The sequence below is a fragment of the Ascaphus truei genome, unplaced genomic scaffold (genome assembly GCF_040206685.1).
Source record: "Ascaphus truei isolate aAscTru1 unplaced genomic scaffold, aAscTru1.hap1 HAP1_SCAFFOLD_987, whole genome shotgun sequence".
NCBI lineage: Eukaryota > Metazoa > Chordata > Amphibia > Anura > Ascaphidae > Ascaphus > Ascaphus truei.
The window spans coordinates 75,251-88,772 of NW_027457327.1; the positions used below are offsets into that span (position 1 = coordinate 75,251).

The following is a 13,522-nucleotide window of genomic DNA, read 5'->3' on the forward strand; positions in this document are numbered from 1 at the left end:
TCAAGTAATTGAAAGGTGTGGCTGATTAGGCTTTTTGGGGAAGGGAATACCGTTCTTACAACCTGACTAGCACAACTGAAGTTAATCACACTCATTTGAAAGCTTCACTTTAGCTACTAAATGCCCCAAAAACTCATTACTTATCAAACCATACGTCACACATTAGTTCACTCATATCTATAGTTGAACTACTACTATCAACGACACATTATCACACACTGCATGTGTTGTCTTGTTTAGTCACAGCCACATTCATGTGTGCCACATCTTATATTAATGTACCACACATATCCTCTACCAAAAACAACACTTTTTGCAATATGACCACCTTCATGATAACCATTGTGAATGGTCATCTCATGATAGTTATGTACATTATGATACTGATATCACTACACAACATATGATTTTTATGTACAAATTTTATCTATTTATCCTCACGCATTACTGCAGGAACATAGTATGTTTTATGTTAGGGAACTCAAAAGTTCTAAGTACACAGGCATGTACATTGTTATTACAACTATTTATGTTCACTTTCACACACACATTTTGGGTTAAGGAAATGATGCTGTTAGGTACTCATAAATACAGAACATACAATAACTGTTTGTTCAATATTTACACATGTAAATGTAAAACTTATGTTATTGTTATATATAGTTGCCCCTGAAGGACATGTGTCACCTGAGACTGAACAAGTGTCTTCACCTGGGTCAGCCAGCTCAACACACCTAGAAGGTGAGTGTATCAGTTGGTGGCCATATAATATGTGCTCTTCTATATGTTATGTTGTCATGTTCATTATTTGTTTTGCACATCTTCTTTAAATAGGATTACTTAGTGTCAGTGAAAATGAAGTGTAAGGCAACTTGTATTGTGTTAGTGATGTTAACTATCATGTAGGAGTTGTGAGTTTACAGCAAGTTTTCATTCACTCATATTTCATACTGAGTCCAAACATTATTCTTAAGTCAAGGTAGTTTTTAATGTGAGGTTATAAAACGTATGGAAACATGTTAGTTGTTACTTATGACACAGTACAATTACATAGTAACACAGCAGAGATTAACATGCCATTTAATAATGTGTACATTTATTTGTAGAACATGATGAAGAGGATTTTGATGATGATGATGATGATGATGATGATGCCGCCGCCGCCGCCATAGACACACAAATACAAGCAAGTGACCATGAAGAGGTTCCAATTGAAACTGTTTTACCGCCAAAACGTCCAGCAAATACCACATATGATGCAATTGTAGCTTCTGAGGGAAAAATTGTGGAAGCAGAAAATCGTCGCCATTCTGACCTGATGACAGTGCTGGAAAGGATGATTGCACTGCAGGAAGAAACAGTTTCACAATTGGCACATCTCCACAGAGTCTTCATTGAAGTGCCTAAACAGTTGCAAAAAATCAACACCTCATTCGAAGCATTAGTTGTTCAGCAAACACAAGCTAATTACTGGAGAATGACTAATGTACCACAATTCAACACCTCACAGCCAGGATCTGTTCATGCAGGTCAGTTTTCACCACATTCATCTGATATTCATTCACCAGGCCCAAATGTTACCGGTCAAGTAGCAGACATTGCTGTGCAGGTTCCTGATGACATCCTACCGCTGCCATCTGTACAAATTCAGCAGCAGACACCTACAAAGGAGGCGACAAAAACAAAACAAGACACACATGAAACAGACCAACCATCACTTGTGCAGTGTCTACCAACTTGCTCACATGTGTCAGTGGGCACAAGCCCTGTCCGTGAACAGTCACTACCCAAAAGCCCTGTATGTGAATCGCTGCCCAAAAGCCCTGTAGGTGAATCGCTGCCCAAAAGCCCTGTAGGTGAATCACTGCCCAAAAGCCCTGTAGGTGAATCACTGCCCAAAAGCCCTGTAGGTGAATCGCTGCCCAAAAGCCCTGTAGGTGAATCGCTGCCCAAAAGCCCTGTAGGTGAATCACTGCCCAAAAGCCCTGTAGGTGAGTCACTGGCCACAAGCCCTGTAGGTGAGTCACTGGCCACAAGCCCCGTAGGTGAACAGTCACTGCCCAAAAGCCCTGTAGGTGAGTCACTGGCCACAAGCCCTGCCCGTGAAGTGCCAGAGGCCACTCAAAGTGGCTCTGTTGTGCCTAAAGTTGGTGGCAAAAGAAAAAGGAAAATTCAAGAGACAACAAGCAGGCCTGTTACTCGCTCGCAAAAGGAACAAAAAAAATAAATGTTATAATTCACAAAATATGTCTTTGGCCTTGTTTTGTTGACTTCAGATTATCTAATTACTATTGTATGTATGCTGAAGACTGTGTTGTTTCCAAACTTTCAAGTATGTTCTTGTACACGTGAAGTTTTGGAAATGTTAACACTCCTAATTAATGAATAGTGTTATAAATATTTATGTTTTAATCGTCTGTTCAGTAATGGTCCACCAGGAGCCAGTTGCTAAGTTTAGAGAAGCTGCCATTGACTTTGCAGCAAAACATTGCATTTGGGTGTGTTAATTGATGTAATCATTGCATGTGCATATTATTTTCATGCAATTATAAAAGCACCTATTTAACTGCAAACATCTTTCTTGTACGTGTACAGCAGGATTTTGTGTTAAATATTACTTGCCTTTGGTGGCCATTGTAATGTTGTCCTTTAATCATTTATGTGTTCTTGTTTCAAGAACATCTCTGAATTGATACTAATATATATGTAGTATGTATTGATATATGCACACACACACACACAGACACACACTGTGTGTGTGTGTGTGTGTGTGTGTGTGTGTATATATAGTACTATCTAAACTGGTATAGATGTATTTACAAAAAACATACACTTCATGCTTCCTTGTGAAAACACACTATTTTAATAATACAGGCCTAATGTTTGACAACTATACTAAGTGTGAGCCTCTAACATTATTGGGTGCAAACAAATGTTTATTACTTAATTCACTCATGTTTATCACCATTTAAATAGGTTTCATACAAGGCCTACTTACTGCCATCAATATGTTGTGTGTACTCCTGCAATATAAATAAAAAAAAAAAAGATACATTATATATATATATATATATATATATATATATACATATACATATATACACACACACACACACACACACACACACACACACACTATACATATAGTACAATATACACTTTATATATATATATATATATATTTTTATGAGAGAGATATATTTATATATATATAGATACACACGTATTTAAACTCATGCAGACAGGTAGTTAACCAGAATTTCAAATACACACAGAAATGTATGTGGGAAAAAAACATTTCATTTTGCAGGTGTGTGTATTTACTGATATGGCTGTCTAAGCACTATTTTCACACAGTGCTCTTTGTTATTTTTCTAGAAAAATCAATGTTACTGAAATAAGTGTAGGAATGTTTTCACAAACGAGATAAAAAAATGATACATGTTTTTCCCACATTCGCCTATCACTAACCACAAAACTTAAACCAATTAAAAGGACACATCCAATTGGCGTTTGAAATAAGGAGTAAAAGTAGTTACTTTTGTTGACCTTGAAAACGAAACACAGGAATTTGTTAGCCATTGAGCAGAATCATTTTGATGAGCAAAGAAGACAGAACTGCACACATCTTTTGTGCTACACTGGCGACACACTTTATTCGAGCTTGGCTAGTCCCACGAATTCGGGTATACCCGGGTGTATTGAGGTTTGTGACTGTTTTCTGCCCGAGTGCATTGAGGTATTTTCCAAGCAGGGATTGAAGCATTTTATTTCCGCTGGCTGCAATACTGCACAGTATATATATATATACTGCATTACAATTCATGAATTTATGCCATCTGGTAGACACGCGAAGCATTGCAGCCTATTAAATCCTAATCATTATCATTTAACAGATCAGCCGCCCGTCAGCCAGGCATGAACCCAGGTTGGGAAGGCAAATGCAACGGGGCTTATCAGAGGTGAGGAGCGGCGCATTCCAGGTATCTGCCAGGTACATACCGGGTATTTGCTCGAATAAAGTGTGTCGGTGCAGTACTCTGACATGGCTGATGAATTCGTTAACAATATGAATCCCCTCTTAGGTTATAAGTACATGGTTTCAGAAGCAATTTTAAACAGTCGCGGACACAAAGCAAGCACACGCCAAATCTATGATTTGATTCGAGCTAAATATCCTTATTACCAAGACCGTAGGCATGCGCGGAATTTTAATTCCTCAATAAGATTCACTTTATCAACTAATGACTTTTTGAACGTGTGCAGGATAAGCTAGAACACACCTATGGTTTCTGGAAGATTGCAAAGGAAAAGCATTTTACCCTGAAAGAGGGCACATATATTGTTGTGAAAGGCATATTTATTCCTAATGCCAATAGCAATGGATCCGCTACTACTGTTCCGTGTGAATCGATACCTGCTGCAATATCTGCACCCTCCATTCCTGAAACCCACATTGTACAACAACAAAAGTACTATGATTATGTACCAAGCCTTTCAGCTGAAAATGCATTGGAATGGGAACCAGAAGAAATGAACCTACCTCCCGACCAATTGTTTGAAGAAAGCAGTGGCGATTCCTATGAGCGCTTCATGGAGGAGATGTGTGTCATACTGGATTCAGCGGGTGGGTCAAGCGTGGATGAAAATGCCTTGCATTTCTGGAGCGACCAGTTGCAGCCAGACGAACAGTTAATTCTAGAAGAATGGTAAATATAACAACCGTTATGCGTTGACTGTGCGTTTAAATGTTTTTTTTTTTTTTTTTTTTGTAACCACCATTTTCCCTTTCAATGCGTGGATACAGCGTAACATTGCAGACTGCATAACATGTAGCGATCACAAAGAAATTGTTGCCGAATACAATATAGTATAACCTGAAAGAGTAGTACACATTGCTGACGGAATAAATATACGTACTTTCCTATCCCTTTAACCATATTAGCAACATTTTAACATAACTCTAACACATACCTGTTTTGTTATCATGCAACATTTAAAAGCGGGTCCACCACGTATGACGTGGGACCCTTGTCATGGCCCAAGGCGTCCTTAAAAAGGATTACGGATGTAAGTCCCGCCCCCAAGCGACGTGCGCGCCTCAAAGCCTATTGGCTGTCATGTTTTGTTATAGTAACGGTAACTGCAGTGTGTCATGTGTGCGGCTCAGTGTTTGTAGGCGTCAACTGGGCGTTAGCTGAATGTTAATTGAGTGGGAGGAGTGTTAGCGTGCGTTTCACGCTGGTTTAACATGACGTCACACGTATTGCATTTGCGCATTGTGTTATCGGCCGTCCTTTCTGTCCAAACACGTCTGTTTAAAAAGAATACAGATGTACTCGTTTAGAACGAATGAAGTTTCGTATTCATTGTATTTGAAATAAAGATTTTATGTTTAATGGTATTTTCAAGATGTATTGAACGCACAACGTACGCTTTGTTTTGCGCATGCGCTAACAGTTAGTGCAGCCAAGCGTGAAGTGCGTGCGCACACTAAGATGTGCGCGCACATTTTTCAGTATACAGGCAACGTTCACATCATATACATAGTTATGCCTGCTACAAATTTAAAGAAACATTACATACTGTTGTACACTTGTACTTCTAACATATAAGTGAGTGATGTGTGTATGTACACAATCATATAGAGCTGTGTAATGCGTTGTCACGGATACATATATAGTAAGGTGCCATATTTGACCATCATGTGTTTGCTGTATTTCAGAGATGTCGGGGAAGATACAATCGGATCAATGTATGATTTCAGAAGAGTCTACCTTTATATGAGATGATTGTGAGGAGGAGCCACCGACTACTATACTACATATGGAACTAATTTTATATTGCTTGCAGCGCTTATTAACAAACAATTAAAAATGTGATACCCTTATGCCTATATTGCATAAGCACTTAATTAACATAATGATGTTGCAAAATAGTGCCTCATGAATTTTTATTGAGTGTTCTTTAATGACTACTATCATTTTATGGCATGGTGTGTTTTATATATAACAACCATTCCCACTCTGCTAACACATTTGTGAATTATATTGTGTAATGGAACGTATGACTGTCGAAACTATGTAACAATAATAATAATAATAATAATAATAATTATAATATGAGCATGTTCATGTATAGCGCTGCTAGTTGTACACAGCGCTTTACAGACACATTTTTCAGGCTGAGGTCCCTGGCCCATGGAACTTACAATTTATTTTTTGCCGCCTGAGGCACAGGGAGATAAAGTGACTTGCCCAAGGTCACAAGGAGCCGACACCGGGAATGGAACCAGACTCCCCTGCTTCAAACTCTCAGTGCCAGTGTGTGTCTTTACTCACTGAGCCACTCCTTCTCCCAATGTAAAGGACACTTACAACCAACTAGCCATTTCTTGTTAAAAATCTCTTGTTACATGGGTATGTTGATAAAATGGTTTGGGACTGTAGCAAATAATGTTATTGGCCAGATGTTGTGGTCCCCTACAATGCATGATGTTCTGATTATGACATCAACATCATGTAATGAAGTACGTTTCTGTGTATATTTCATTAACCTAACTAACTATAGTTTACTGTGTTTATTAAACGTTCTAAAAATACATAGTATAGTCAATATGATGATATAAGCTACCATAATAAAGCTGGTGTTATCATTTGTCGGTGTTATACATGGATCCTACACAAATTGATACAGACACAAACAGTTGTGTTACAAAGTGTGTCTATGCTAATGTGCACGTGATTGACGTTACAATTGTGAGAATACTTGATAATTAACATCATGATAATGATGAAGTGACGTGATTTATATTCCAAAAATATTACCAACATTGTCATATTGGTAAATTATAAATGCTAAATGACAGTAACATTAGCTACAAATTTGTCTTCTCTGTTAACAGTTTAACACTTGGTACATGTAGGACACATCCACACACGTGTGACTTATACATACACATGTCACAAATTTAAATTAATGTTGACTATTAATTCCTAGCATTACAAAACACCAACATTGCTAAATATAAGATGTAGTACGCATTGTTGTGATTACAGGCATTCATGCATGGAGTGTTATGATCAGTCAATTTCATCCGTGATGAATGATCTCCCGTAAGTAAACAAATAAGTACAGTTATCCCCTTTTCTCCAAACACCTCTATATTACATTAATGGAATTTATAAGGAAACATACATAAAATGTGATGAAATGGGAGTAATCATTTTCTAATACAATGCACATGAAAGCTCAAGAGTAGCTAAATGCATATACATGATACAGAAAGTACATATATGTAACATTTGTGTTTAAACCAATATGTTGGGTTTTTACTACAAATAATTATAGGAAGATTGATGTAGGCACATCTTATGAGAGATGTCAGCAAATATACATACCATGATCAGTCATACTGGAGATATACCTATAATGCAAAGGAACAATATATAAATTGCAAACATTGACATGCCATCTTCAGTACCGTAAACAACACAGCAAAGTGTGTATTTGGTGTTAAATGTGCAAAACCATGTATATTTCATGACATTCAAAATGTAAATCAGCCTGGTGTACACATCATATGGATGTACATGTTACACTGCACCAATAACATTGTATGTAAGCATACTAGAAGCATGAATGAGTATGGGCATAATATGTGTATTGTGTTAGCTTAAGGAACTACACAATGCTAAAATATTAGTGCTTTGTTACCCCAGTTGTATTCACATACACACAACTAAAGTAAAATTGAAGAGGGATTATATAACCTGTGCAACAATAACATACCGGTGCCACATCCCTTTGTGCACACAGCAGAGAGAAGAAAGGTGTGCAACCCATATTCATCTGTGTCCTACCTGAAGGGTATATAAAAAAACATTATTGTTAAGATAACATAATGTAAGTATAAAAGTAGAACTTGGAACATATATGTTTTTACTTACAAGAAAAAAATGAATTGATGAGATTCTGGCGTGTCTGGCCACCACTGGCTGTTTGTTCATTTTCAGCAGCTACATGGGTGGGATGCTCGTCTACCACAGGCTCAGCTAGGTCTGACTGTACATTGTGCCTGAGTGCAACATTGTGCAAAATGCAACAGGCAAGGATAATATCAGACACTTTTTGAGGCTTGTATAGAAGAGCCCCACCAGTTCTGTCCAGACACCTAAATCTGGTCTTGAGTAGGCCAAATGTCCTCTCTATAACAGATCTTGTAGATATATGGGCTGCATTGTACCTGTCCTCTGCTTCAGTTTGAGGGTTTAGCACCGGAGTCAAGAGCCACGGCCTAATTCCGTATCCTGAGTCACCTATAATGAATGTAGCACACATAAGCTGACATTAGTGATCAAATTGTACAATGCCAACATTCCTAAATAAAAAAGTGTTTTGTGTTATAACATGTAAATGTGTACTCACCCAGCAGCCAACCATGTTCAAAATGTCCCTCTTCGAACGCATGGAAGACTGAAGAGTTCCTCAGGATAGAGGAATCGTGACTGGAACCAGGGAATTTGGGTACCACATGCATTATCCTCATCGTCGCATCACATACCACCTGTACATTGAGTGAATGGTAGTGCTTACGATTGCGGTACACATGCTCACTCTGACTAGGTGCAATCAAAGCAACATGTGTGCAATCGATTGCACCCAGCACACATGGTATCCCTGCTATATTATAAAAGCCAGTCCTGACTTCCAGCCACTCTGTCGCCTCTGTAGGAAAATGAATATAATTCCTAGCGCGTCTATTGAGTGCATAGAGAAACTGGGTCAAGGCCCGTGAGAATGTAGATTGCGAGACCCCACCCACTATGCCCACAGTTGTCTGGTATGACGCGGAAGCAAGATAATGTAATGAGCACAGCATTTTAACAAGCCCAGGGACTGCACGACCTCTGGCTGTGAAAAAATCTAAATCTCCCCTTATCTCCGCATAAAGAGATAAGATTGCTGCTGAACTCAAACGATAGCGACTTACAATCTCCTCCTCACTCATCCCATCTAACAGGGTTCTCTCCCTGTACAGACGCGGACGTGGCACAACTTGTCTCCTCTGTCTTCTCCTCTGATCTCCTGTCCCTCTCCCTGTCTCTGTCGTATCCGCGTGACTGTCCCTGTCACTGTCACTGTCCCTCGGTGTGTCCCTCCCTTGCCCTATATGATTGTCTTCATCATCAAGCATGTCATAGAAAAGAATGTTCCTCCGTCTCCTAAACAATCTCAACATTTTGAAATGAGTAGCTGTGAATGAGCAGGTAATGGGCGTCCTTTAAATAGGTATGTGATGATGTCAGGTGACATAGTAAAATGCAAGGTGTTACATTAACATAATAAAGTACTTCTGTGGCAAGCTGTGTGCAGTTCTTGTTATAAGTATTTGTTGTGTGTATTCTGCAGGGAATGATGATATTTGGCAATGATGTGACGTGAACCTTTGTAGAAACATTGCTTGCAAATAAATAGTTGCATGTGCAATGCATGTAACACTTGTGAACGCAACAGTCAGTCATGTAATTAGGCAAAAAGGCTGAGATTGACGTGGGAAAAGTTTTGTGTAACATGTGTAATTAGGCATGTTATTGTGACATGTTGACAACAATGAATAGTCGTGTGCATATGCATGCATTTCTGTAAGGAGGATAGTTGGTATAGAATGAGTTAACAAGGTGTCCCAATGCTGAATTACTGTACATGTGTGTATAAGTTAGGTTGAAGTGCTTGTAATGCTACGGTTACAATGTAAACATGCAATGTGATTGAGCGTCCAATAAGTGACGTCATGAAAATAGGGAGGACCCAAAACTAGATGTAAACATGAGAATTTAGATGTACATGAACGTTTAAAGATGCGTGTCACATTACAAGCATTGTGTAATGTAAAGGAACATGAATATACTGTGTATGTGTGACATGTGTGACATGTGTAACATCATGTAAATAATTGTCGCTCAGTTCAATAAAATGTGTGATATGATGTGAGGTTCTCCTTTAAGAGTTGAGTATAGTATTTTCCCTTGGCACATCATCACATGATGAGTAATGTGACCCGCAAATGCTGCAAACATGTAAAAGTATAATGTTATGCAAATAATACACGTCAGCTGTGACACAATGCAGGGAATGCCCCCACACTGTAATGCAAATGACGTTTGTATTGTGAGCTCCATTGACTCCATTGATGTACAGAAGTTTTTTTTTTCTAAGTGCCGTTGCGGCAGCCTTAGCGATCGTTCTCCCCTCCAAACTGCCAACTTTAGTTGGCGGGAGAAATTGGCCATAACATCTCAATTTCGTAGTGCCGATCAGGCCCGATAAGCTGTTTTTTTTTGTTGAATCCAGCCGATTTAAAAAAGTGGCGATCAGTGGCGAAAACAGGCTTATCGGCAGGCGAATGGCCATAACAAAATAATCGGCTCCGAAACCTGGCGAAATCAAGCACTTATCGGCGCTTACTGAATCTCAAACCCAATTTTGCCTATAAAATGGCGATAATTCCCTTATCAACGCTTACTGCATGAGGCCCAAAGTGCTGTATGAAGCACTGTGTCCCTGCTGATCCTAATTCCCTCCGTGTATTACCTTAGTTGTAAGAGGAGTCTGTGCAGGAACCTGACTGCTAGTGGATTCCTTCACGGTCCACATCTTTGTTACACTTGCTGTATAGATACAATGATATTCCTAGGCAAATCTTGAAAAGTGTTACAAATTGGAGAGCAGATTGTATTGGGAAACTATCAGCTTACATAAATATATTACAAATGAGTTTATCCCCAGAGGTCTAAGAATCAACTTGTTTCCATCATATGGAATACAAGATGAGGAGTTCAATAAAAAATGGGAGTCAAGCCTCTCAAGCTGTTCTAAAGAACTCATGGTTCTATTACTTGAGTATGAAAACAAACATCTTGAGACAGCACAAACAGAGAAGGATATAGCTCTGCAAGAAATCAATCAGTGGAATCAGAATTTAGATTTTATAGACTTGGAAACCAAATTAAAGAAAAACATTGACACATTTAATAAAGACCTTAAAGAAAGAAAGCACAAAAAATTAATTAGGAATGTTAAAGATTTTCAGACGGGAAAAATATACAGGTTAAAAACTAAAAAACCAAAACAGTATACTGAGTATCAAGAGTCATCTACAGAATGGGAAAGCTCTGGCACAGAGGGAACTAGTCCATCAACCAACCTGTCAACACCTGGGGAAGATAGGTCTTCTTTTTTAGAAGCAGCCTGTCAAGGACGGGGACGATGCTACAGAGGAAGAGTGGGAAAACCAGAAAGAGCAGGAGCCAATCTCAGAGATCGAGAAATCTGGGGATACAGAGGAGGGAGGAGAGGGAGAAGGAGAAGTCAATATTAACGACTATGGACAATGAACTTCAGGTAGTTAATTTAACTAACTTTGTATTGACCTCAGACCAAACCCATGTCCTTAAAAAAGGCCTCTCATTCGTACCAGCAATAAATTTCAACCTTTTCGAATGGGTTAAGGATTTGAACTTATTCGGACGAAAGTTAGCCCTCAACAAATTCTACAACTGTAGAGAGGAACAATCCCTAACCCCAGAACTAATGGCCAAACTTAATGATAAAGATAGACAATACCTGGGTGATCTCATCTCCCTAGAACAAGATTCTCTTATTGAACCTGGACAAGGTCCTTTTACCAACCTGAAACCTCAGAGTCAATTCGTGCCATCTCTTAGTTCTAACTCAAACATCGAAGTCTTCCTCAATTTGGTAACCAAAGATTTGGAAAAATTATCAAACAGAGGAGGACAAGACAACATGTCAGAGGGCGAAAGAAATGCGCTCAAAGAACTATCTGAGATGGAGAATGGGATAATAAAACCTTCTGACAAAGGGGGCAATATAGTCTTGTTAAAAGAAACAGACTATATAAGAGAGAACTTAAAATTGTTAAATGACAAGTCATGCTATGAAATTTTATCATGTGACCCAACAACTAAATATCAAAAAGAGCTACAAACCATTCTTAACAACGGACTCGCATACAAAGTTATTAGTGAAAAAGAGAACCAATATATGTTGACTAAAAAAACAAAAATTGCAACCTTTTACAGTATCCCAAAATTGCACAAAAATCCCAAATCTCCCCCCGGGGAGATCAATAGTGTCAGGAATTTCAGAACACACAAGTATTTATCTTGATAAAGTTCTAAGGGAATTCGTTGTCAACCTCCCGTCATACACTAGGGACACAACAGAAATGTTGAAGAAATTAGATGGGATACATGTTCAGCCAAACACACTACTGGCGTCTCTAGACGTGGAATCGCTATATACTAGCATCCAACATCCAGTAGGCTTAGCTTCCATCTATTACTTTTTGCAAACAAGGGGACCTGTAGCTTCAGATCATAATAACTTTGTAATGGATTTATTGAAATATGTGCTTACCCATAATTATTTTCTGTTCCAAAACAAGTATTACCATAAACTACAAGGGACGGCTATGGGGACAACATGCGCCCCTACGTACACCAACATATATCTTGGGTGGTGGGAAGAGGTTCATTTTGTTGCCAAGAAATGTCACTCCACACCCAACACATCGAGCTATGGTCACGCTATATCGACGATGTGTTGATGTTGTGGAGTGGCACTCAGCTACAATTTAAAAACTTTGTTAAAGTGTTGAACAATAATAATTTCAATCTAAAATTAACCAGTGAGATAAACTCTCATAAAATAGTGTTTTTGGATTTGGAAATTATAAAAGATACGAATGGACTCATACAAACAACAGTCCACACCAAAAAAACGGCAACCAACAACCTACTCATGGCAACCAGCCACCACCCAAAACCCTCATACAGGGAATCCCCACAGGACAATTTTTCAGAGCAAGACGAAACTGCTCCACTAATGATACATTCGAGGAACAAGCTCAAATAATGAGACGTAAATTTAAACAACGGGGATATAGTCAGAGTACTATAAATAAAGCGTATAAGAGCCAAAACCACGTCCCGCAGTAGTCGGCTGTATGATAAGAAAGACCCAGAGATCTGTCCGAACCCTATACGTATTATAGGAACATACAGCAGACAATGGCGGGAAATAAGAAACGTGTTTAACACTCATTGGCATATCTTATTAAATGACGCAGATTTGAGGAAAACTATCTCACCTACCCCCTCTATAACATATAGACGGTCTCAAAATTTGAATGACACGTTAGTACACAGTCACTTTCAGGAATCACACAAGAATACCTGGCTGAAGCCAAAAACAGTAGGTACTTATCGTTGTGGTACCTGTAAGGCTTGTTCCTTGATTAATACATCCAAAGAATTTTCAAATTGGAACAATTCAAAAAAGTTTAGGTTTCAAAAATTCATAAATTGCAAAACAGTAGGAATTGTCTATTTAACAACATGTACCTGTGGGGTTAAATACGTTGGTAAAACTTCTAGAGAATTTAGAAGAAGAATACTGGAACATGTAAGCACTATTAGGAACCACAATGACACCCCAA

The 13,522-nt window shown here is 38.6% G+C and overlaps 1 protein-coding gene across 1 annotated transcript; it reads left to right on the forward strand.

Moving 5' to 3' along the window:
• Positions 1-644: 644 nt before the first annotated feature.
• On the forward strand, positions 645-11,396 carry LOC142486781 (uncharacterized). Its single transcript, XM_075585236.1, has 3 exons — positions 645-741; positions 1,107-1,486; positions 11,244-11,396. Exons 1-3 carry the CDS (start codon positions 645-647, stop codon positions 11,394-11,396), a joined length of 630 nt encoding a protein of 209 aa, XP_075441351.1.
• The last annotated feature ends 2,126 nt before the right edge of the window (positions 11,397-13,522 follow it).

Coding starts and splice junctions, on each gene's coding strand:
- LOC142486781 (XM_075585236.1), top strand. CDS start 645: ATGTTATTGTTATATATAGTTGCCCCTGAAGGACATGTGTCACCTGAG. Junction 742..1,106: donor CAGCTCAACACACCTAGAAG/GTGAGTGTATCA, acceptor ATTTATTTGTAG/AACATGATGAAGAGGATTTT. Junction 1,487..11,243: donor ATTACTGGAGAATGACTAAT/GTACCACAATTC, acceptor CTTCTTTTTTAG/AAGCAGCCTGTCAAGGACGG.